Genomic DNA, 27,039 nt, shown 5'->3' with positions numbered 1-27,039 from the left:
ATCCTGAAGAATGAGTCTAGCTGATGATAGGAGAAAGAAAAACTTGCATTTAAAAAGCATTTTCACAACCTCACAATGTCCCAAAGTACTTGACAGCCATATTAAGTCCTTCTGAAGTGTTGTTACTGTTGTAAGGTAAGGAAACATTATATATCATTCCATCAGTGGGGTGTGCGAATGCTGACCAACCTCCAGTACCTTGTGAGTGGCTACTCTTCTTGTGTGAGCCTACACAGTGAGCATCAGCAGAATATTTCAGTATTGGTGTCTTTACTGTCCCCCTCAACTCTTGACAATTCAGCGAGTAACACGTGTAAGAAAGGGTTTTGCACTCAGTTTTTATGAATGATCATAATATTACTGTGCTTGTGGGAGATAATGGAGGCTCAGGTAAAGTATACGGATTGGAATTGGGCTGCAAATGGCTGTATTACAAGTACCGGTAAGATAAGATACTAGAGGCCAGAGCGGGTCATAAATCAGTAATCCCTTAAGGGATTCAGAGTGAACCTCAAACAGTTTATCAACATCACATGAACCTAAAGAGCATTACATCCTTTAAAACCCATCCTAACCTGTAAGATCTGACAATAAATACAGGTGCAGTTCCAGAGGAGGAAGCCTATTTTTTTCCATTGTCAGCTAGATTTATATGGGATAGCAGTAGGTATTATAGGATAGCAACAGATTACTGATTCCTCAGCATGGTAGAATACTAGCACTCTAATTTAGGGTTCTCTTTTATACAAGCCATCTTTTGGTGCTCTCCTTGTCCTGACTACTGCCACCTACTTTGTGCCAATTCATTGCTCAATATAGGTAGCCATGTGCTGTGGAATCAGGCCCATCAGAAATCAAAGAGACCGTCCAAATTCAGTTAACTTACACACCATGCAGTTGTTAGAGATGTTTACCCTAAATGCAGGCTCCTGTAATTAATGTCAAATAGTGGAAACACAACTGCTACTGTAGTATAGGATATGACCCTTCAGAAATATTTGTTGGGACTTTCAACATGCCACCCAATTTTTTATTCCACTGAAGCCCATTTTGCACCCCTGCCGAAGTTTAAAGTTCCTGCTCATTGGGAATAATTTTAACCTAACTCAACAGGATGGGAGGAAACCTACAAGATTGGCTGGAATCCCAGTTTTACACCCTTCCCAATGTTACTCTCCAGTGACTTCAACACTTTTGCTCAAATCAGGTGAGATGTAAAACTAGTGCTGCACCGGTTCCATCAGTTTCCCGATGTGTAGGTTAGGCAAAAATGACCATCGAGTTTGATTTAAAAACAGAAAATACTAGAAATACTCAGCAGGTCAGGCAGCATCTGTGGAGAGAGAAGCAGAGTTAACAGAGTTGCAGCTGGTAATTTTGCAGTAGAACTACGTCTGCTGTTTCCAGTTCAACAGATCCCAGTAGTTATGAAGGATATTGACCATTTATGCCTGGGTTTAAAATTATTCTGTATAATGATCTGCCGGCAATAGAGCATGCATTCCAGGATCCTAATATGGCAGCATTTATTGAGGAACCAAACCAGGGAGAAGCTGGAGTAATTGTTCCTGACAAAGGCTACCTTCAAGGAGTGAGAGAATTGTGCACAAAATATAATGCATTGCGAGTTCTGATGAAAGGTCATAGACCTGAAATGTTAACTCTGCTTCTCTCCCCACAGATGCTGCCTGACCTGCTGAGTATTTAAAGCATTTTCTGTTTTTATTACAGATTTCCAGCATCTGCAGTATTTTGCTTTTATTCAGTTTGATTTACTGCACGTCATAGGGGGATCGCAACCTTGTATGTCAAGCTTCACTAAATAGCAGACTACTATTTGCTGCTACTTGCAATCAATTTCAAAGAATCACAGAGAGTCATGGAGAACCACGAGCACAAACCCATCAGCATTTGTCCTTCCCACAAAGCTGCTCAGTCGTTGCCATCAGTTATCATTTTCTTTTGCTCAAATGTGGAAGTGAATCATCAGCTGTTACTATAAGAACTCCAAGGGCAGAACAAACATCGAAAATGGGAACAAAACTTCAACAACACAGTGTCATGAAAACCCTATATGCCAAATGGGAAATATTAATTTCATCAGTTGGAACCTTGCCTGAGACTTTTACTGGAAATTCTTACAAATAACTTTAAAAAAAAGTAAACTGGCAGCCAAGATGGCCACTGCAATTTACATGTGAAACACCAAAGGATTAGACTGGAGACAATATGACTGACACAACCTATCCAGAACAATGGGGTGCTCTCTGATTAAATTACCAGGGATGGCCTTATCAACACGGTCGTCAGGGGCCATCAACACCCATTGACCTTGAAAGAGCCAACCCCCAAGTGTGACTGGACAGCTTAGGGGTAGAGACTTGAATCTCAGAGAAGATTCCAGAGGGATCTCATTAACACCACAAAGAGGTTTGGTAATGACATGTGACTGCTTTGTGCAGCTCTGGGGAGACTGTAAGCTTTATCACACAGAAAGCAGAGAGTTATAACTGAAAAAGCCATCAACAAAGCAGCTCTCTCTTTCTCCAGTCAGACCGCCACAGCCAGCAACTAGGGGTCAAGGATCAAACCCCTCTTCTGACTTCAAAAACCCTGAGAAAAGCGAGCCCACCACTGTGCACGTGGCGAGGACTTTAGGACTACAATTTCAACTGAGGACTCAGACTGATAAACTCTATTTAAATTCTGTTTATTCCGGACCCTACTCCAATCACCAAAGCAGTTTTCCCTCTGTAATCTAATTGCATGTGACTCTCGTGTCAATGTGTGCATGAATGTGTAGCATATTTTAGTAATTTTAACCGGTTCAGAGTGTTAAGAATAATAAACTTACATCTTTCTTGTTTAAACTCAAGAAAACCTGTCTGATTGGTTCTTTTGCAATTACATTGGAGGAACAGGAGCAAACCCTCACTGAGGTGTTAAGTTCAATCACTGTGTGCAAAAAGGATAAACCCTGTTGCAGTCAAACCAGAGAAGGGGCGAAAGCAGGAGCCTGAGACCCCTTCATCACCTGGCTATAACAAAAGACTGAACATTACTGGTATGATGTTGTTCTGCAGTAACATTAAATGAGACAATTGAGAACATACTTCTATGAGCCAGTATCGGATAAAAGAGAGTTGGCTAACTTCCATACAAAACTAAGAAATGTGTTTGATCGTAGAGTGGATATTTTGTGTGTGTAAATTTTTAGCCTCAAAGAAACACAGTTGCTTAAATAATAACATGCTTAACGATAATAGCCTATTAAAAGCATGGAGCCGGTCCCAGACATCAGTATAGTGAATGAATCGAGTAAGTGGACCGTAATGGAATATAATTGGGAATCCTGCTACGAACATTAGGGATCATTTATTATATCTGGTAAAGGGATCTTTCAAAATGATTCTTCTTTGCTAGTCCTCAATATAAAGGCCAATGAGCCAGTAAGATAGAAACAAGAAACAACATGTTAAAAGACCTCGATCTCTTATTAATACTTGAGTCAAGGATATTTCTAAAACACAGCAAGAAAATAGAGAATTTGAAATAGAGCGTGTAGGTGACCTACAGCACTGATGGTCCAACCAGTAATGCTTCACTTCTTCCAGGCGGATGGCAAGTACAGTCAATGTGCAGTTGCTTCACAATGTCTTGTCCAGGAAGCTACCTCTCTCAAACCATATTAAGTATTCACACTGGAGTTACAATCCAGTTTAATACTTTGCCAGATCGGCCTCAAAACTGGAACCTCCCAGGTCCCTTCATCTTTTCCTAACTTCTTCTGAGGAAGTTCTTGAGAAAAATCCAAATTCAAGCCTCTTAATATCTAAGAAACACTACTTGTATCCCCTGGAAATTAGAAGAGTCAGAGGCGACTTGATTGAAACATATAAGATCCTGAGGGGTCTTGACAGGGTGGATGTGGAAAGGATGTTTCCCCTTGTGGAAGAATCTAGAACTAGGGGTCACTGTTTAAAAATAAGGGGGCACCCACTTAAGACAGAGATGAGGAGAAATTTTCTCTCTCAGAGGGTCGTGAGTCTTTGGAATTCTCTTCCTCAAAAGACAGTGGAAGCAGAGTCTTTGAATATTTTTAAGGCAGAGGTAGATAGATTCTTGATAAGCAAGGGGGTGGAAGGTTATCGGGAACAGGTGGAAATGTGGAGTAATCAGTTCAGCCAGGAGCTTACTGAGTGGTGGAGCAGGCTCGAAGGGCCGAGTGGCCTACTCCTGTTCCTAATTCCTATGTTCGTATGTTATTATGGGGAGAGGGTAACTGTCCTTAAACGTCATAGCCCTGGGATCAAATCCACTTAGTCATAGGCTGGAATTTTCATTATAGGGTTGGAAACCGGCACCCAGAACATTTCTGGGTTCTGACCCCACGCCGCGTCAGTGGCATGATGCCATTTTCAAACGCAAAGTAAGTAAGTGGCTTGGAACAAGTCTGGCACCCAATTAGAGGCACCAGAAGTGTCCTGGGGGGTGGGAAAAGGTCACTGAGGGCAAATTTAAAAGCCAAGAGGCAACCATGACTCGGCTTGCCATTGCCTTCAGAAAGGCAGCACCAGGGAGATCGGAGGGCCTGTGTTGTCATGGGAATGCATCCCGACATTTCTCTGATACCTCCCTGGAGGCACTCACTGATGCAGCGTCACAGAGGAGAGAGCTGTTCTTCCCAGCGTCAGGAAGGAGAAATCCACGCAGCGAAACCAAGAGGACTTGGATGTAGATGGCTATGGAAGTCAGCAGCCAGGAAACCATGAGAAGGACTTGGGTCCAGTGTAGTAAAAGGTTCAATGACCTCTTGCGGTCTGGTAAGGTGAGTGGGCACCAACACTCTAAGCACTGGAATGCAAGCGAGCTGACCTTACAGAATGTCCAAAGTTCTCCCTAACATTGTCAGATCAAGTGAACAGGGTCTCTGTGTATCTATCTCTCTCTGTCTGTCTCTCACTGTGCATCCCCCTCCCTCTCTGTGTGTCCCATCCCCCTCTGGAGGCAATGGATGCACATCTTCAAGAGGCTAATGGTCTGTTCAATGCAGGTCTGCGTTAGGAGACGGCTCTAGTTGCAGAACCTTTCTCCATCTGTGTCTGGGCCACATATGGGCGGCAGAAGCTACCTCTTTAAAGGATAACCATTATCCCCCGGCAGCCACCCACAGAGTCTGGATGTGGGCCTGAAGATGTGCGGGCCTGGGACTCCCGCAGATAAAAGGAGTCATGACAGCTGCCTGGGAGCTGGGAACAGACCTGCAAGATTAGCTTCCTGTGGCCAAAGACCAGCTGGACATTCAATGAGTTGTAGCCCTTTCTATTCAGGAACCTGACTGGCTGGTCTGTCAGTGCTTTATGCGGGTGCAATCAATGACTCCCTAGAACTGAGGGAATCTCTGTGCCTGCACTGGCCATCTGTGTCAAAGTGATGCAATCCCCCACCCTCTGGAATATGGCACCCGTGACCTGCCTGATGGCAGAATGAGCTGCTGACTGCGAGGTGCCATCTAGGTCCGCAGATGATCCCTGGAACAACTTGGCTGCATAAAAACTCAGGGTGACGGAGACCTTGACAGCTGCAGGTGAGGGACTGCCATGGGGTCTGCGAGGTCATTGTGGATCAGAGCACAAAGATACAAGACTAAGGTCCTGGATAGGTGTAGCCTCCTATGGCACTGGCGCTCAGTCATTTGCAGGTAGCACACTCTTGGACGGTAGACCCAATGTCTTGGGTAGCGCCTTCTTCCCCTTACAGCCCACCCGCTCTGCCCCTCTGGCCTCCTGCTGTCCGCGAGGTTGCATCTGCTAAAGTTCATCCTGACTGCTCTGTCCAATGTCAGAGTAGTCTACCCCCATCTGAACTCGCTCAGCTTATCTGGGCTGGCCTAGATCTGACTCCAAACCCACAACAATATGGTTGACTTTTAAATGCCCTCCGAAATGCCCAGCAAGCCGCTGAGTTGTATCAAACTGCTACAAGATCTAAGAAAAGGAATGAAACAGGGCGGACCACACGGTATCGACCTAGGCACTGGTTTTGTTGAGCAGTATAGGAGGCCAAGGACAGAGAGGTCCAAGTGGGAACTGAACAGAGAATTAAAATGGCAAACAACCTGAAGCACAGAGTCATGCTTACAGACTGAACAGCGGTGTTCAGAAAAACCATCACCCAATCTGCATTTGTCTCTCCAATGTGGATGAGACCTCTACGTGAGCAACAAATACAGTACACTAAATTGATAGAAGCACAAGGGGAAGGAATGTTTAGAACCCCGAACCATGTAAGGGAAGAGATGAAAGGGCAAGTGTAGCATCTCCTGTGCTTGAACAGGATGGTGCTGTGTGCAAGGCTATGGGAATGAAGAGTGAATGAGGGAATGACCCCTTCAGAATTCTGAAAGGAGGATAGAGGGAAAAATGTATTTGGTGGTGGAAATGGCGGAGGATAATCCACTGAATGTGGAGGATGGTGAGGTGGAAGGTGAGGACAAGGGGAACCCTTTCATCTGGGAGAGGGGGAAATGTGTAACAGCTGAAGTGAAGGAAATAGGACAGGCACGATCAACGACCCTGTCAACCAAGGTAAAGGGAAGTCCTTGCTTGAGGAAAAAGGAAGACATAGGGAGCGCTGATGAAGGTAGCATCGTCAGAATAGATTTGATGCAGATGGAGAAAATGGAAGAATGAAATACAGTACTTGCAGTAAGTGGGGTGGGAGGAAGTGTAATCAAGATAGCTGTGGGGATCAGTGGGTTTACAGTAGATATTGGTTGACAGTCCATCTCCAAACATGGAGACTGAATAGTCGAGGTAGAATAGGCACGAGTAGGAGATAAATCATATGAAAACAAGGGCAGGGTGAAAATTGGAAGCAGTTGATGAAATTTTCCAGTTCGGGGTTAGAACAGAAGTGACACCGATACAGTGATCAATGTACTGGGGAAAAAGGCGTCAGATAGAAATCATGGGATCATAGAAATTTACAACACGGAAGATGGCCATTCAGCCCATCGTATCCACGCCAGGCGACAAGCAGCTATCCAGCCTAATCCCACTTTCCAGCTCTTGGTCCGTAGTTTTGTAGGTTATGGTACTTCTAGTGCATATCCAAGTATTTTTTTCAATGTTATGAGGGTTTCTGCCTCTACCATCCTTTGAAGCAGTGAGTTCCAGATTCCCACCACCCTCTGGGTGGAAAAATCTCCCCTCTAAACCTTCAACCTTTTACTCTAAATCTGTACCCTAGCCCCCCTCTCCTGGGACCCTCAACATGAGGAATCCTATCCACTCTATCTAGATCCCTCATAATTTTATACACTTCAATTAGGTCTCCCATTAACCTCTTCTGTTCCAAAGAAAACAACCCTAGCCTATACAATCTTTCCTCATAAATAAAATTCTCCAGTCCAGGCAACATCCTCATAAATCTCCTCTGTACCCTCACTACTGCAATCACATCTTCCTGATAGTGCGGCGACCGGAACGGTAGGCAGTTCTCCAGCTGTACCCTAACTAGTGCTTTATACAATTCCAGCATAACCTTCCAGCTCTTATATTCCATGCCTCGGCTAATAAAGGCTAGCATCCTGTATGCCTTCTTGACCACCTTATCTACCTGTCCAGCCCACTTCAGGGATCTGTGGACATGAACTCCAACTCTGTTACTCTACACTTCTCAGTATCCTACCATGTACTGCATATTTCCTTGCCTTGTTAGCCTTCCCCAAATGCATTACTTACCTCACACTTCTCCAGATTGAACTTCATTTGCCACTGTCATGCCCACCAGACTAGTCCATTTATATCTTCCTGCAGTCTACAGTTTTCCTCTTCATTATCTACCACATGACCAATTTTTGTTGTGTCTACAAACTTCTTAACCATTCGGGTCCAAATCACTGATATATACCACAAAATGGGAGGGGATCTCTGTAGGACTGTAACAAAGAATGTGCCATATATCTGACAAAAAGGCCGGCAAAGCAAGGATCCATACAGGCTCCCATAGCAACATTTGGATTTGGAGCAAGCTAGCAGAGTCAAAGTACAAGTTGTTCAATGCAAGAAGTAGTTCAGCCAGGCAGAGGAGAGATGGGGACTGGTTGGGTCTCCATTCAAAGCAGAAGCACAGGGCCTGCAAGGTATCCTGGTGGGGGATGGAGGTGTACAGGCATTATTGGATACTTTCCTAACTTGAAATTAAAGATTTGTGAGAGTGCCCTTTGCAACCTAAACCGATTCCCAGATACTATAAACAGCAACAACGTAAAGTTGTGTCTGAAAACCCACTTGATTTCCATTTAGGAGCAGAAGATCCGACAATGCACGTTCCTTTTTTAAGTGCACGATTAGGTCCAATTCCGAGATACCGGCATCTGAGTGTCAGTTCCTGGAACCTGCATTAGTAAACTTTGATCTTAATGCTGTGGCTCAGTGGTAGTGCTCTCGCTTCCAAGTCAGAAGGTTATGGGTTCAAGTTCCACTCCTGAGTCTTGAGCACAAAATCTATGCTACATTCCAGTGCAGTAACGTCCAGTCCAGGACGTCAGAAATGCTCCATCCATCAATATTGGCGACCACGCTCTGGAAGTGGTTCAAGAGTTCACCTACCTAGGCTCAACTATCACCAGTAACCTGTCTCTAGATGCAGAAATCAACAAGCGCATGGGTAAGGCTTCCACTGCTATGTCCAGACTGGCCAAGAGAGTGTGGGAAAATGGTGCACTGACACGGAACACAGAAGTCCGAGTGTATCAGGCCTGTGTCCTCAGTACCTTGCTCTACAGCAGCGAGGCCTGGACAACGTATGCCAGCCAAGAGCGACGTCTCAATTCATTCCATCTTCGCTGCCTTCGGAGAATACTTGGCATCAGGTGGCAGGACTATATCTCCAACACAGAAGTCCTTGAAGCGGCCAACACCCCCAGCTTATACACACTACTGAGTCAGCAGCGCTTGAGATGGCTTGGCCATGTGAGCCGCATGGAAGATGGCAGGATCCCCAAAGACACATTGTACAGCGAGCTCGCCACTGGTATCAGACCCACCGGCCGTCCATGTCTCCGCTATAAAGACGTCTGCAAACGCGACATGAAATCGTGTGACATTGATCACAAGTCGTGGGAGTCAGTTGCCAGCATTCGCCAGAGCTGGCGGGCAGCCATAAAGACAGGGCTAAATTGTGGCGAGTCGAAGAGACTTAGTAGTTGGCAGGAAAAAAGACAGAGGCGCAAGGGGAGAGCCAACTGTGCAACAGCCCCGACAAACAAATTTCTCTGCAGCACCTGTGGAAGAGCCTGTCACTCCAGAATTGGCCTTTATAGCCACTCCAGGCGCTGCTTCACAAACCACTGACCACCTCCAGGCGCGTATCCATTATCTCTCGAGATAAGGAGGCCCAAAAGAAAAAAAAGAAAGAATGAGGGACTGCTGCATTGTCAGAGATGCTGCCTTTTGAATGAGATGTCTTTCAGGTGAAATGTTAAACCGAGGGGACCTGTCTGCCCTCTCAGGTGGACGTAAAAGATCCCATGGCACTCATCAAAAAAGAGCACAGGAGTTCTGGCCAAGATTTATCCCACAACCAACGTCTCAAAAAAAAATTCTTTCACCATTATTTCACTGTTATTTGTGAAATCTTGCCGTGTGTAAATTGACTGCAACATGATCTACCTTACAAAAAATTCTAGACTTCAAAAGTATTTAATTGGCTGTGAAGCGCTTTGGAACATCCTGAAGTCATAAAAGGCACTATATAAACATTAGTCATTCCTTCTTTTTCTTTTATTCTGGAAGCATCATAGACCCAGTTTTCCACTGGTCTATGATTCTGCTGTTCAGATAATGGAGAATAAATACAGGTAGTCAGTTCATAATCACCCAGAATCAGACCTAAACAAGTACCAGTATAAAAGCAGTGGTAGAAGCCAAATGACTACAAGACAATGCTGCTATTTCATGCTCATGAATTCTAATGAGCTACACCTTGTTTCAGTTTTACTGGCTTTACATTTAAAGCAAGAGACAACTATTGATTATTGTGAAGCCGGTGTAAAGAAAAATAACTGCAAAGAAATTAATCGAATTGCACAGAATAATGGAGTGATTGCAAAGCAAGGTGGCATGAGATGATAACATAAATGACAACAGCAAAACTTGAATAGATTATAAACATCGTCTCCATCTCGGTAACATATCCTAACTCACACCAAATCTCGTGCACCTGTCACCTCTGCGTTAACTGACCTACACTGGCTCCCGATCCAGCAACATCTCAAATTTAACATTCTCTTCCTTGTTTTACAATACCTTGATGATCTTTCCCAAGCCAATGCCTGTTACTTCTTCCAACTCTGAAACTCACCAGGAACTCTATCTTCCCCCAAATCTGGCCTCTTGTGCACCTCTGACTTCCCTCTCCCCAGCACTGTCAGTCATGCAACAATAGCATACTAATATAGCATTTTAACACAGTAACATGTCACAAAGCACTTCTTAGGAGTGTTATAAGGCAAAATCTAACACCAAGCTGCATAAAGAGATATTAGGACAGGTGACCAAAATTTTGAACACAGCTAGGTTTTAAGGAGCATCTTACGGCCGTGCATTCAACTTCCTAGGTTCCAAGCTCTGGAATTCCCTCCTGCAATCTCTCTACCACTTTCCTTCTTTAAGATGCTCCTTAAACCTAGCTCTTTATACAAGCTTGGTGTCAGAACTTGCCTAATAACACTCCTGTGAAGTGCCTTGACACATTTTACTACTTTAAAGGCACTATATAAATATGCTGCTGTCGTTGTTGTCATTTGATCACAAATTCTTCTGTGTTTATTTTGTTACTTTTTCTTGTCAACTGCCGCCTGTGCCTTACTGAAGGATGGTCACTCCTGGTGCTTTGCCAAGGTGGCCATCACTCATAAGTGAGTTTTGCCAGCAAGTGTTGACGGCCTATACAGCATCACAGTGGAGTGGGTGTCAATATTGTCCTCAAGCAACGTTTATGCATGCAGACATCCAGCAAGGGCTGCGGGATATAGATATCACTGGGTCTGTCTTCCCTGAAACAAGGACACTGAGATCGATTGTCGGACTCCTCAGTGGCAAACTGGCTGAGATCAGCTAACTTATCACAGACGAGGGAACAAAACTGAAACCTAACTAGCTCAGCTACTTGCTGGTTAAAATCAGGATGCCCATACAGCAGATATCCCACGGCATTGCACACAATGAAATGTAGCATTTTAATTATGACAGCTGAAGTGTGACAAGGAAGAACGCGTAAGAAGATACAGACAAGTCCTGTGTATAGCACACACTTCCTGTGAGTATAATTACTTTGTGCAACACAATCCATCCAACTTTGTTAATAACACACCATTGTCATACAATTGTGCATCCTCCAACACACACACACACACACACACACACGTGTATATACATAATCACACCTGCAAAATTCATAGAGGTGGTCAGTTCCATTTTGGCTAATCACAGGTGTTGTCTGGTGAGTCCTACTTACTTAGTATTTGATGTTTTTCAAACTAAAGGACTTATAAAAAAAAATGATTGTGATGTACATTTAGCAACTAATAATCTACAGCTGATGGCCAGGAAACAATACAGTTCATATGCAACCATAATTAATTGTGCTCATCTAGCTGACTATTTCAGCCAGTGTCAAAATTGAGCTTTTTGAGAATAGAGACAGTACAGCTAGATGTAAAGATACATGCATTATATAGTATGACGAAATATTTTCAGCACAGAAACAGGACATACGGCCCAACTGGTCCATGCCAGTGTTTGTGCTTCTCATGAGCCTCCTCTTGCCCTTCTCCATCTAATCCCATCAACATATCCTTCTATTCCTTTTAAAACATCTATGCTATTCACTTGAACTACTCCTTATGGCCTGGACAACGTATGTCAGCCAAGAGCGACGTCTCAATTCATTCCAGCTTCGCTGCCTCCGGAGAATACTTGGCATCAGGTGGCAGGACCGTATATCCAACACAGAAGTCCTCGAGGCGGCCAACATCCCCAGCTTATACACACTACTGAGTCAGCGGCGCTTGAGATGGCTTGGCCATGTGAGCCGCATGGAAGAAGGCAGGATCCCCAAAGACACACTGTACAGCGAGCTCGCCACTGGTATCAGACCCACCGGCTGTCCATGTCTCCGCTTTAAAGACGTCTGCAAACGCGACATGAAATCCTGTGACATTGATCACAAGTCGTGGCAGTCAGTTGCCAGCGTTCGCCAGAGCTGGCGGGCAGCCATAAAAACAGGGCTAAAGTGTGGCGAGTCGAAGAGACTTAGTAGTTGGCAGGAAAAAAGACAGAGGCGCAAGGGGAGAGCCAACTGTGTAACAGCCCCGACAAACAAATTTCTCTGCAGCACCTGTGGAAGAGCCTGTCACTCTAGAATTGGCCTTTATAGCCACTCCAGGCGCTGCTTCACAAACCACTGACCACCTCCAGGCGCTATCCATTGTCTCTCGAGATAAGGAGGCCAAAGAAGAAGACGACGACTCCTTATGGTAGCCAGTTCTACATTCTAACCACTCTCTAGGTAAAGAAGTTCCCCCTGAATGCCACCCTATGATTCTATGTAAAAGGTACATGCAAAAGGATCATGTACATCTGCCTATAAGCAAAATCTTGGCCTGGATTTTGCAGTCAGCAGCACAACAGTGGCGCTTGCCACTGATCGCGCTGAAAAATGTGCACTTTGATGGCTGCAGCATGGCTTGCCGACAGGAGGAACAGAGAGGCTCTGCAGCAAAGCGCATTCCGAGTGAAGCATCTATGTTATATTTATTGCCCCTAGTTCTCATTTCATGTACAAATGAAAACATTTTCTCTACGTCTATCCTATCAAACACTTAAATAATCTTAAAGACCTCTATCAGCTCACCTCATAACCTCTTTTCTAAAGGGTTCCAAGTCTGTTTAATCTTTCTTGATCGATATATAACATCTCAGTTCTGGTAGCATCCTTGTGCACTGTTTTTACACTTTCTCCAGTGCCTCCATATCCTTTTCATAATATGGAGACCAGAAGTGTTCACAGTATTCCAAGTATGAATCAACCAAGGTTCTACACAAGTTCAACATAACTGCTTTTCAATTCTATCCCGCTAGTGCTTTGTTTGCTCTTTTTATGGCTGCTTTTACTGATTTGTGTATCTGTACACCCAGATTCCACCGCTCACTCTATTTTCCAAGGGGTATGCGGCCTCCTTATTCTTCCTACCAAAATGTGCCACCTCACACTTACCTACATTATCCTAACAAAGATGTATCCCTGTATACTGCTCTGTATATTCAGCAAAGATGTGATCCGCATAAATAGCTATGCCACTTTGCCCATTTTGCACATCACTGTCTTTAGGTTTGTCAGAATAGCACTGTCAACTAGTGCCAGTTTAAGTGCCGTCAGTCCATAATCACCAGGAACTGGACTGAGATTGTCCAAAATCAATTCATATTGGGCTATTACAGCTAGCAAAGAGAGGCGGCATTCATCTCATCAGTTTCAGCAGCATTTGAACTCTGATCCCATCGGTGAAAGGTAAGTGTCCAAAGCACTTTAATACCTCGTTCCTCTAATACATACCAAATAATAACTCAGTGGTCTGGCACTAGATATTGGGTGATGTGGACATAGAATCCATAATATCATTTTGACTTTTGCATCAATATTTTAATTTCTTGTATTTGCATTTCTGCTCTGCTCTCCAGACGGCAGTGCTTCGTGCTGGGTTAAGCTCCATGGGCAAGCAACCAGATTCTCCTGTAGTCAGATGGCTATTCTGGATTGAAGGTCCTACAACTGCCCATATCCATGTTTTAGTTCACTGACTGGTAAGAATCACAATAAACTAACAAATTTTATAGGTTTTCAAAACTCCTGTAAAGCTGCTGGTGCCACAAAGGAAGTTGGATCATTTTAAGGACTGGAATGAATAAAAGAACAAACAAAAGGGAAGAAATGAAAGAAAAGAAAAAGAACAGGTTAATAAGAAAGAAAGAAAATGAAAGAATAGGATAAACTAAACAATAAAAGCTCTAAAGACGACTGGAATGCAGTTGCCTGGGTTTCCAGTGCTGGGCTGTCAGACCTCATGTGGCCTTAGGGCTGCAGCTTGGAAAAGGATGTAAAACACAACAGGTGAAAAATTCCTTCACTCACTGTGTCATCGTTACTTTCCCGGAAGTGCACTGGAAACCTCGCTTACATGCACAAGTGGAGTTTCCAGTAAAGCAGCGCCAGTGGAGCAGGAGCAACTCGGAGGAATTTCTCAGCAAATATATTATTTTTCAATTAAACTTTAAGCCTGTGTCTCTTTAAGGCAAAAAATCTAAGGAAACATTAGGTGAATTCATATAGACTTCTATTGAGAAGCGCAGACATTTGGTCTCAGGCCTTGTGTGTTCCAAGGGAGTTATTTTCTTTCCTTAAATTGTCTTTACAAGACTTGCATCCATCAGGATGTGGAGCTTGGATCGCAGCAAAACATCCACTCCTTAGGCTCTTATTGATGGGGAAACCATATACACCTTACACTCCGAAGAAGTTCCGGAGTTCCAAAGAAGGGTCACTGACCCGAAACGTTAACTCTGCTTCTCTTTCCACAGATGCTGCCAGACCTGCTGAGTGAATCCAGCATTTCTTGTTTTTGTTTCAGATTTCCAGCATCCGCAGTATTTTGCTTTTATTATACACCTTACACTCATCTACCGATAACCCAATAGTGAAGCAACACTGCAAAATCTTCAGTGCAAAATACAATAGCCCAACTGGGTTTTTACTCACCTTTGGAATGTTGGAAATCAGAGAGCTGGCCCAGGAATATTGACTTGTATAAAGGTACCAGAGCCATTGGTTTATATTCTGTTTACTCCAATCCCAAAGGAAAACACAGTTCAGAAACTCAACTGAAACCCTTGTGTGTTATTGTACAACTTCAGTGCTCTGCAAATTTTTCTCAAACCTCTATCACTGCTCTTCATACTTGTACACTGTCCTGAATGTTTTTCACACCTGTACATAGTTCTGTATACTTTTCATACCTGTACACTGCTCTTTTATCAGACTCCAGCTGTGCTTGAGGATCAAGTGGTACAGTGGCTACAGGGGTGGCAGCCGCAGTGGATGACGGGATATGTACTGGCTGCGTCTTGGTGGTCTGCTGTGCCGTGGCTGTCATCTGTGGAGGATGAAAAATAAGAAAGCTTTACAATGTTACTTGACCTCAACGAAATCATCTTAGAAATAGTGAGGGGCTTGTTTGTTTTGACTGGAGTCTGTTAACTCCTTTTCCATTGCACTACACACAAACCTATTCACTATACAGTCATCTTCAGTGAAGAGGGCAAATTAAGGAAGGGCTAAGTTGCGCCATTCTTCACAATGATGATCAATGCCAGTCTGTGGATCATACAGTGATATAATTACAATAGAGCAATTAAACCTTACTACAAGAGCAAAATACTGCAGATGTTGGAAATCCAAAATAAAAACACATCCCACGAAATGGCAGGCATAACTAGGACCCATACAGGTTCCAACAGCCACACCTTTTATTTGGACGAAGATTAGAGTTAAAGGAGAAATCGTTCACCATGAGAACAAGGTCAGTCAGATGGATGAGGTCGGTGGTGGATTGGGACTGGCTGGGCCTCCATTCAAGGAAGCAGCACAGGCCTGCAGGCCATCCTGATGAGGGATGAGTTTGCCAAAATTCGAAGAGAACAGGGGAGAAATTACAAAGTGGAGGAGGAGTGGGGCTAAATTTGGAGGAGGCTCAGATGCAGCAAAGATTAGGAAGGGGAGGTGATGAGGTGAATGAGTCAGAGACTGCTGAGTGGTTAGCTTCGACCTTGAGGTCAACATAAGTCCAAAGGCTCATCATATTTTGTGTTAGGGCAAGGACTGAGGGTGCAAGAGGTCTCAAGTGGGATGTTATGGTGTAGAAAAGAATCTGGGAGTTGCTTCTCCTTTCTAAAATGACCGTGGCATAATAAGAGGATTTAATATAAAAGTGGAGTGACAATGTAGCTTCTGTCATTGGGAAAGCCTGGAATGAAAAATAGTCTAACACAGGGTTGTTTAACATTCAGCCCAGGGGTCAGCATCCAGCCCGCCAAAGTTTTCAATCTGGCCTGCCAATTCTTCATAACGTGAACAGAAAGGGGAGAGATTGATTTTGTTCCATTTGCGTCCCCCAGTTGTTAGCAGTGAGTGAGTGGAGAGTTGATGCATTTCAGCATGTAAACGAGCAATCACTAGTCATTGCTTCCTGCGAGAAGCGTCAGTAAGTGGGACGGGGGTGGGGAGGGGGAGGCAGAATGACACTTGTGCGATTGACGTGGAAGCTTACCAATAAAAAGCATTAACAGTTTTCCTGCGTGCGGACATTCGTCGTATAGGAGCATGGGGGAGGCGGGACTTGCTAGGAAGACTGGTGCCACGAGTCGGGTGGGGGAGGGCAGGGGGTGGTGAGCATGCAGTGATGGGGGGGGTGGGGATAGTGGAGGGTGAGCACACAGACAGGCGGTGTGAGTACACAGAGACAGTGGCGGGGGGGGGGGGGGGTGGTGAGGTTGAGCACGCAGAGACAGTGGGGGCATGGTGGGTTGTGAGCACATAGAGATGGGGACGGTGCTTGGAGGAGGGAGGTGTTGCGTGATTCAGAGTGCAGGGGTGCGCCGGGTGGCAGTGCGTTTCCTCTCCTGGTGCATGGTGGACGAAGGGAGGAATTGTTGGGAAAAAAATGTTAGTAATTTATTTTTTACCCAGTATGCCCCATTTCTACTGCCTTTATCTTTTCCCCTATGTAGGGCAAAAATTGTAATGCGGCCCTCACACGAAAAGGTTGGACACCCCTGGTCTAACAACTTCTTCCCTCCTCCTCTGAAGCTGATGTGCGCTGGAATATGGTTCCAACGGCAGCGAGAGCCTTGGCCAACTGGTCAGTAAGAGCCCAGGCAGTGCTATGGAAGGCATCGCACCTGAGCACAAAGCTGCGTTCACTAGACATCCAACGCATATGGAGGGGTTACTGGATAGCAATTAGGTGGGGAGCTCTGGCTGGATTTCTCCACCTGGGGTAATGGCAAAACAAAGGGCAACTGTGAAAGGAAAGGAATGGTGAGAGGTCGCCCGAAGAGTCAATTCTGGGGTCACTCTTATTTTCTATGTACATAAATGACCTAGATTTTAGAGGAAATAATTAGAGGGATATCACAAATGAAGACCATGTAAGACTGCAGGAGTACTTAGGCTAGCAGAGTGGTCAGTTGGGTCACCGATGCTTTTCAATATGAAGTGGTACATTCTGGAAGTAAGGATATGGAAAGGAAATAATCTCAAATGGTAAGATTTTAAATGGAGAAGATATACAAGCCATTAAAGATGGCAGTATGAGCAGATGAGGCATCTCAAACCAAGAAGTTAAAACTGAACTAGTATAAGACGGTAGCACTGCACAGAAATTGAATGAGAGACCTTCTGATCCATATAGCTTAGTACCACAGATACCAATGTCTTTAATCAGTAGGTGCTGGAGGGAAATAATTATTATATGGATGCATCTCTAACTGTTAAGTCAGTTCACTTTCCGAACTGCATTCAATCATGAAAGATAACCAATTCAAGCTTGAACAATAAATGGATGGACATCTAAAGCAGTCATAAAATCCTTCATTAAATATTTAAGGCCCAGTCTTGCCTTGCAATGTCCCTCCACTAATCTTATTATTTGCTCTGAACCCTGAGATGTTTAACACAAACTTACTTCAATTCATATATGGAGACCTTGAAAGATTCCTAGGAATGGGGCTGAACCCCAGAGATAAACACAGGAGAAAAAAGTTTTCATGTATCTCATCCAATCTAATCCTTGCAGGGGCATTTTTGCTTACATACGTTTCTCGATTTACCTGCAGGATTACCTCCCAAATGGGTCTCGTTGATCTGCCATCAGCTAGCTGCAAACTTCAAATGTTACATTGGGAGAGTGTTACAGACAGTTTTCCACAGTGTAATTCTACACAGAGTAGCAAGCCATGAGGCAAGGGACGATTAACTGTGTTTCACCCGATTTGAGAGCCTGGATTCCAATTTCTGGTGGAAAATGGAAAGCAAAAAAAAAGAGCGCCATTCAGCTCTCTTCAAGGCATATCTTTTTGTTTCTTGACTTGTCCCATTTCCACTCCCTTTTGCCTTGCGCCATCAACCCTTTTATCATTTAATCGCTCCTGCCTTGCACTCTATCACATACCTCCCCTTTTGTTCTTTTCCCCCTTTCTCTTTCACTGCTTTTGTACTTGCTTAAAACCTGTTGCACCTCGAACCTTTTCCAGTTCTGATGAAAGGTCCAATCAGCACGGCTCATGGAGATGGCCAATGTCCCATCTTCGCAGTGTGGGCGATGCCTGGCCCTCAGCAGGAGCGGCAGCGGCACCATGGAGACGCACTCAGTGGGAGAGAAGCAACTGACATTGAAGCAGGGCAAGCACGAGTGGAAACATCCATCTCCATAAAGTGGCTGCAAGGGCTCCTGCTGCCTGGGGATAGGTCCCCTTTGTGAATTATTGCCTGGAAATAAATTTAAACCCCCAATTGGGTTGCAGCTCAGGCTTCCCACTGTGAAGCCGAGTCCAATCCATTGCCAGGTTCCAGACACAGCGAAAGGCCCATATATCCCAGGACAAATCTCTTGCAGCCTGGAAAATTACAGATAAATGGCTCATTACCAACCCTAATCGACTTCCCGATGTTGCTGGGCAAGTCGCCGTCGAACGTGCTAGCCCGACTAAGGGAAAAGTGTGCAAAAGCAGGAATGCGTCACAGCCGACCCAACAGGCAACTTTCTAAGTTTCCTCTTGCCCCTGCGGGCCTGGTAAAATTCTGGGTATTAACTCTTTCTCTCTCCACAGATGCTGCCAGACCTGAGTATTCCCTGCTGAGTATTTCCAGCACTTTCCGTTTTTAGTTAAATAAAAATGTGTTCCATTTCCCAGCACTTCACAAAGCACAGCAACACATAGAGGTGCAAAAAGAACTTCACTAACACTGAGGGTACAGTGACATAGTAGTTATGTTACTCGACTAGTAATCCATAGGTGTGGACAATGATGCAGAGACACGAGTTCAAATCCCATTAACAGCACTGGAGGAAATTGAATTCAATTAATTAAATTGGGAATAAAAAGCTATCAGTAAAGGTAACCAAAAAAACCCAGACATCCACATCCCATAAATAAACAAATTTTGTTTGGACATGCACTATGACACAGCCCTTACATCATGCAGCCAGTGTACTCATGCAAATGTTAATGCTCATTCTGAATAAAGCCACTGTTCTCAGGCTGCAATGAACACTTGGTACCACACAAGCACCAGACAATAACCATCTCCAAGAAGGGAGTGTCTAACCACCACCGTTTGATTACTATCGTCAAATCCCCCATCAACATCCTGGGGTGTCGCTGATCAGAAACAAATAATGTGACTACAAACGGGTCACAGGCTGGGAATTCTGCAGCGAGTGACTCACCTCCTAATTCCCTAAAGCCTTTCCACCACCTACAAGGCTCAAGTCAGGAGTGTGATGGAATACTCTCCACTTGCCTGGATGGGTGTAGCTCCACCAACACTTGAAAAAATCAACACGATTCAGGACAAAACAACTCGCTTGATTGCACCCTATCCACTCCCTCAAACATCCACTCCCTCAAACATCCACTCCCTCAAACATCCACTCCCTCAAACATCCACTCCCTCAAACATCCACTCCCTCAAACATCCACTCCCTCAAACATCCACTCCCTCCACTGCTGGTGCACAGTGGCAGCAGTCTGTACTATTTACAAGATGCATGCAGCAACTCACCAAGGCTTTTTTGACAAAACCTCCCAAACTTGTATCCTCTACCACCTGGAAGGGCAATGGCAGCACACGTTTGAAAACACTATCACCTCTAAGTTATACACCTTTCTGACTGGGAAATATATCTCGGTTCGTTCATCGGTGCTGGATCAACATTCTTGAACTCACTACCTAACAGCAATATGGGAGCACCTTCACTGAACAGACTGCAGTGGTTTCAGAAGGCGACTCACTACTACCTTTTAAAAGGAAATTAAGGATGGGGAATAAATGCCGCAACTGCTAGTGGCATGCATATCCCACAAACAAATTTTAAAATCATCCAGACCCTTCTTCCACAAAACCAGCCACCTTGCACCATCCAATCCAGCCCCCCGAGAAGGGAACCTGGGAAGGAAGGGAAGAAGAGCAGGAGTAGGCCATTTGGCCCCCCTTAAGCCTGCTCCGCCATTCAATATCATGGCTGATCTAATTGTGGCCTTAACTCCACTTTCCTGCCTACCCCCCATAACCCTTGACTTCCTTCTAGATCATAAATCTGTCTAACTCAGCCTTGAATATATTCAATGACCCAGCCTCCACTGTTCTCTGGGAAAGAGAATTCCAAAGATTAACCACCCTCTGAGGGAAGAAAGTCCTCCTCATCTCAGTCTTAAAAGGGACACCCCTTATTTTGAAACTGTGCCCCCTAGTTCTAAATTTCCCCACAAGGGGAAACATTCTCCCAGCATCTATCATGTCAAGTACCCTCAGAATCTGACATGTTTCAATAAGATTATCTGTCATTCTTCTAAACTCCAATCAGTATAGGCCCAATCTGCACAACTTTTCCTCACAAGGCAACCCCTTCAACACAGGAATCAGCCGAGTGAACCTTCACTGAACTGCTTCCAATACATCCCCTGTCTCCCCAAGACCAGAGATTGCTCCAGTTCAGCCCCCTCCACCCAAAGAGTGGGCGCTCTATTTTCTGAAACACTTCTGGAGCTGAAGAAACTGTCATCTAACAAACAGCCAACAGCCTGACTGACAGAACAGGCACTAGTACGGACGATTTGGTGGGCAATGAAAAGGAGAGCTGTTATGTTATCTGACAAGGGAAAAGCTTCTTTCCTTCCCCCTCCCATTTCCCCCTTAGAGGACTCTTGCTGGATTTTGATCTCAATCCCATTTTATTAAACAGTCAATTTGTTTCTCAAGGGAGTAACAAGGATAAGGTTGCTTGGTCCATTATCAGCTCTTTCAAAAGCCATAAATTCTTAATCCCTGCTTCAGTGTGAATTAAATTGGGCTCTTCACACTCAACTAACCCCATTCTACATTCCTTTGTACTTCCAGCTCTTAAATCTCCACAGGTTTTTAAGTTTTATTTGGTCCTCTCGCGCTCACCTACTACAGATACCAGCCTCCCCAGGGACCTCTATAGAAGCTTAGTCGCCCTAGTATCAAGCCTGTGGAAATGACTGACAGCCACTGTCTGTTATAAATCTCTACCACAAATCCTCAAGGACAGAATTTATGCGCGAAGAACAAAGAAGCATAATTTAAGACATTATAATTTATTTTCATTCCCCTGCTCATTGGGCAAATCAGAGCGGCAGCAGATTGCTAATGAGTGGGTGCTTGATGAGTCTATTTGTCTCAATATGCACTGTAGAGCTTTGGCAAGATTGATCGGCACCCTTTTGTGCTGTGATGTTAAATGTGCTCCTGTGCCCGCTCCTGGGGATTTCAGGTGGTAAGTTCATTGTCCAGGGTGGCACACAGTCCAACAGCATCCCAGCTTCCAACCCTGGCCACTGCTAAGTCAGCAGATTTCAGTTATAATGGTGGTAGGTGAGGAAAAGAAAACTTGTTAGAGTTCCCACTCAAACTGCAGAGACCCTCAGGTAAGGAAGGATGAATGGGAAGTGGGACCTCTAGGCCGGAGGTGTAATTGGTGGCCGGGAAGCATGGACGATCAGGTCTCAGTCCAGGAATGGAGGCTGGGAGATAGGGACGTTAGCCATATCCTTTTAACTTGGGGTCAGGAGGAGCACACCTGCGCCCCTGGCTCTACATTCACTTAAGTATAGTGGCCTTTTTATCAGCTAGTCAATGTTGTGAGCGATGCTATGAGCTTAGCACATGACGAGTGAAGTGCTGGGTGATTTGAAGATGTGCTGGACCCTAATTTAAATAAATTATTCTACCCAAATGCTTCCCACATGTGCTCCTAAAGGCAGTGCATGCAGCTTATCTACTATGGTGAACTGTGCACTTCCACCATATTTGGAACTTGGTAGGCTGGTTAGCACTCTAAAAACATGCACTGCATGACCGAATTTCTAAGCCAATATATCGGCAAAACTTCGGCCAAGGCTGCCTTCAGGAGCTCCATCAAATTAAGAATGGCCAACGATGTGGACCTCTGGCACCCAAGGCATTGGGGGGTGGGAGAAATTAAAGGAGGCATTGCGGTACCCCAGCCTGCCATCCACAGGCTGCCTCTATCCATTTGCTGGGCTTCAGCCTCAGGGCAAGGCCCATCTGTCGTCTGAAAAAATCCAGGGAGCTTGTGAATATTGCTCTCAAATAGGTACTTTAATTGGCCTAATTAGCGACCCACCATTGGCAGGCAGGTCACCGTCACCCTCCAGAAGCAACCTCACTGTAAATAACCCAAAGGTGGGAACATGCCGACAGACCAGCACGCCAGCCGGTAGTGCAAAATTGCTGGCACTGCGAAACTGCCGGCACGCCCACCTCCAAACCCAGCACCTTCGTATAATGAAAATCTAGCCTTTACTCCTTCCTTCTCTCTTCTCTTTCTCTCCTTCTTCCACTTCTATCCTACACACACTCCTCCTTCATATCTTTCTCTCCTTTCCATTCTGCCTCTCTCCTCCGCTTCTGGCTCTTCCCTACTCTCTTCATTTCTATCATTAGTTCTGTTGCCGGATTTATTTGCACTGATGTCTCTCATTCCATCTCACTATTAGCTTTTACTGACTTCCTACAGTAAGGGACCCGTTAAAATTACAACATAATGTCCAAGTTTCTTTTTTAAATGCACTTTTATAGGATGTCTCTAATTTAAAAGTAATATGGCTGCACATGATTTTTGTTTTAGTCACTAGCACCGTAAGATTTACCGCACAGTGGCCAGTTCTTGTCATTTCTTCTCTTTGATATTTGCGACTTGCTGAAGACAGGATTTATATATTATTTATTGATCTTCTGCATCATACTTGCCTTGGAACTAGCCACAGACCTTTCACTGAAAGAGACATCGAGTTTTGGCTTGAAGAGGTTTGATCTAAAAATGGAACGTGCAGCATCTCTCTCAAAGCTGTTTGGACTGTTTAGGCACAGACTCCAAAGTGAACCACAAACAAAATGATAACAGTCGCACAGGGTGCATGGCTGTATTTTAACATTTACCAATCGAATGACATTGTTTCCAAGAGGTCGGAGTGAAAGTAAGCCCTCATGGGGTATTTCGTGATCATCACAAAAGTCGTTTCCATACATATTGACTGATCCCCTTGTACTAAATCATTACTGAATCTGCACGTAACAAAAAAACTTGCTTAATTGTATTAGTAATCACGACTATTTTGTTCTTCAGCAACTCAAATGTTGCATGTGAATGAGTGTCTGCAACTGCTGTTCCTTTTTCACCGACTCCACATGAACTTTGAATAGAATGCTAATAAATTTTCCATACCCCATACAAAGTAACCAACCATTACAATTCACTGAAGTTAAACAAGTTTAAAAACAAATCCACTTGTGTCACATACATTATTTTAGAAGTCTGCATCAAGTGAGCATTATTACCTTTCATTTCTTTTTTATTTCCTTTTCAATAGTAGTTACAACTCACTGTGCCCACAGTTTGAGAACTAATGGACTAAACTATTCTTGGTACGCTCCCACTTTACAGAGCACCAATGGCTGAGATCTCTTCCCATTCCTTCTCATTCACCCTTCGTCCAATTAACCCAATCTTTATCCATTCTACAAGAATTGATTTAACCCACCCAACCTTGTCCCACTCTACACACATTCAATTAACCCAATCATTTCCCAATTCTTAGAATTCTTGATCCAAGCATGAAATGTTTACCAATTCTTAAAGTTAAAGGATAATGTGATAAAGGTCTTCAAGATTAAATAGGGTTACGATAATGTGATAGACTGCTTTCATTGGTCGTTAAGGTGATAACGTATCAAAAAAACAATTTAAGTGGTTACAAGAAAATTCTATACATGCAGTTAATGAAGAATTCATAATTTTCTGTTAAAAGGTAATTTGATAGTTGTTTAAAATAGGAGAATATTAATGGGTACAAAGGGGAATGAGCAGGGTGGCTCCTGTGGAGTAAAAGACTCAAACAGATTTGATGGGCCCAATGGCCTGTTTGTGTTGCAAAATCCAGGGATCTACTTAAGTTTTCAGTAGTTGGAGACTTTACATATAATAAATAATTTCCTTAGGTTCTGTTGTACAGGGAGCAAGGACCTGAGCTGCAGTACAAATAACAGTGTTTATTAAAAAGTCAGTGTGTCCTGGACAAAGCCACAAAGCAGAGAATACCTTGCAAAATTATTTTTTAATAACTAGAATTCCACTGGGTAGAGAACCAACAGACCTTATCCTTGGAATTACTTCAGATCTACCTGAACTGGAGGCTATTAAGTCAGTACTATATGGAGCTAGCAACATTTTTCTGCTATTTCTCCCACTTCCATATGACAATACTGAAAAAGTATGTGGATGAGATCCAAATTTTTAAATTAATTTCAGAGCTCTCAATCTCAGAATCTGTAAAATATTATTAGGATGAAACCTTAAAGGCTCACAGTCCTCCTTCTGTTAGCACAAACCTACCTGTTGGCTCTCTTGGTATGTTGGAGGGGGCACACTCTGGGCTGCCATCATAGTCAGTGATGATGCAGGGGACGCATGTTGCATCATGGGATTGCTTCACATCTAGAACCTAGGGAAACAACAGAGATGGTTCTTACAGCTACTCAGTACACTGGCATGGAGCACTCAGAAGAAAAGGATCACTTAGCCAGCTAAAGCTCCAGTTTCAAGAGTGAATTGCTCAAGTACAGTATGATTCATCACATTCATTACAAGGCTATTCGGAACTGCCAACAACTAGATCAGACGCGCTGCTTAAAAAGCTGCATCAATTCTGTCAGAAGAAACTGTCCGGACTGCTTCAGATTTACAGCAGAGTTTATTCCTAAAATTAAAATCTTGGACGTACAAGTAGGGGACGTAGTAATAAAGGAGGTAGAAATCACACTGCTATGCTCTCCGGTAAGTGCATTATCCTCTGTGTACTCTTGGTATAGGTGCAAAAGGAGAGAGAGAGAGAGAGAGAGAGAAAATACCCTGCATCAATTACACTCATCTCCCGACACCCAGTTCAAAGCACTACTGATCAGTGGTCACCTGACTGCCCTCTCAGCCAGCAGCAATGCACAGAAACTGAAAGAAAAAGATAAAAGTCAGATGCTACTGCAAGTACTCGTTGGTGGAGACCAGATCCTTTTGTAAACTCACTCCATTTCCATCATATCTATTCAGAATGAGATTTATATAATTACACTCTTGAACTTTATCATTACTTTTTGATTGCGTTTTCGCTCCTACTTTTTTGTCTTTGGTGCTGTCCTGAATTTTGATCCCTGATTCCACACTCAGGTTTTCCAATGTGAAAAAAAAACCCTGTAAGGTAGCACTCCATAATCATCACATTGGAGGTAGGTCTTTGGACAAAGTCGGTCACAAACAACAAACTCCTCGTTCTGTTAACATTGCTACCACAAAACATAACCCCCATGCTCTTGCTCACCCTACCTGAAGGATCTTCTCGGTTCTATGCCCCACAGCATGCACACGACTGCTGCTTCTGCCCATCGCCCTTGCCTTCACCATTAGAGGCTAACCTTTCAGTCACTACACCCCTGCTCTTTGAAACTCTCTTTCAAAACCACTTCCCTACTTTTTCTCCTTTCTTTCAATAGCTTCCATCCCTCTCCCAAAATCAGAACTAGGTCTTTGAAGAGTGAAATCAGGAAGCATTTCTTCACACAAAGGATAGCAGCAATTTGAAACTTTCTATCCCAAAAGGCTGTGGATGCTGAGTCAATTGAAATTTTCATGGCTGATAGATTTTAATAGGTAAGGATATTAAAGATATAGAACCAAGGTGGGTAAATGGAATTAAGATACAGATCAGCCCTGATCTAATTGAATGGCGGAACAGGCTCTAGGGGATCAATGGGCTATTCCTGTTCTTATGTTTATATCTCCTGCACAGTGTTCTTATCTTTCCCCTCTGATACATTCCAATAGCACATCAGGTAGAATATAAGCTAATAAATTAGTATTTCCTGAAGTATGTCTAAATTCAATAAATTGGCCTTTGAAGGGCTTCACTCCAAGTTCTCCTCAGAAAACTCCTCTTTAACAGGTTAGGCATGTATCTGGGTACAGCTTTTTATCATCAATGGGATAGGTTATATAGTTACAATGTGAATTTAACAGGGCTTTTGGTCACAAAACTGCCAGTGTAGGGCAACTGTGGAACATTGGGGCAAACTGTATGAGTTCGTGATCCCACCATGTAGCTTCATTTGATGGGAGGGTGGATCAGCAACTTAGGTCACTTTGGCCCTGATATTCAGCTCACTAAAGTTAGTCACTGCAAATTGGAAAGGCCATGAATTAGGCTTGCAGCCCTCCATACCCAACTGCTTCCTGTCAAGTGGGGTTAACTCTGCCTGCAATTGGAAATGTAAAGGTATCAGCCTGATGAGAATCGCTTCAGGGCACTGCAGTAATGAAAATAAGATGGACTTTCACAGACCAAAGACACTAATGCACAGCACCACGTCATTTTATGCTCCCGTAATGAGCTCTTGGTCTAAGCTGATTCCTTTGGTTAGAATCTGAAAAGAAGCCGACTCTGCTGTGTTCACAGTCGTACAGTCATAGAGTCGTACAGCATAGAAACAGGCCCTTCGGCCCACCACGTCCATGCCGACCATAATGCCTATCTATACTAATCCCACCTGCCTGCATTAATTCCATATCCCTCTATGCCTTGCTTATTCAAGTACCCGTCCAGATGC

The 27,039-nt window shown here is 44.0% G+C and overlaps 1 protein-coding gene across 9 annotated transcripts in view; it reads right to left on the bottom strand.

The window, feature by feature from the left end:
• The window catches only part of pknox2 (pbx/knotted 1 homeobox 2), a 435,336-nt gene that overhangs the window by 114,177 nt on the left and 294,120 nt on the right, over nucleotides 1-27,039 (bottom strand). For all 9 annotated transcript variants that reach the window (XM_068053838.1, XM_068053847.1, XM_068053843.1 and 6 more), the window contains exons 3-4: nucleotides 24,779-24,887; nucleotides 15,081-15,217 (exon numbers count right to left, since the gene is read on the bottom strand). In XM_068053838.1, coding sequence (XP_067909939.1) covers nucleotides 15,081-15,217; nucleotides 24,779-24,865 — 224 coding nt within the window. In that variant the 5' untranslated portion in view covers nucleotides 24,866-24,887. The remainder of the gene's footprint in view (nucleotides 1-15,080; nucleotides 15,218-24,778; nucleotides 24,888-27,039) is intronic.

This window comes from Heterodontus francisci, chromosome 22 (assembly GCF_036365525.1).
Source record: "Heterodontus francisci isolate sHetFra1 chromosome 22, sHetFra1.hap1, whole genome shotgun sequence".
NCBI classification, from domain to species: Eukaryota; Metazoa; Chordata; class Chondrichthyes; order Heterodontiformes; family Heterodontidae; genus Heterodontus; species Heterodontus francisci.
This window is presented reverse-complemented; position numbering and strand designations above follow the sequence as displayed.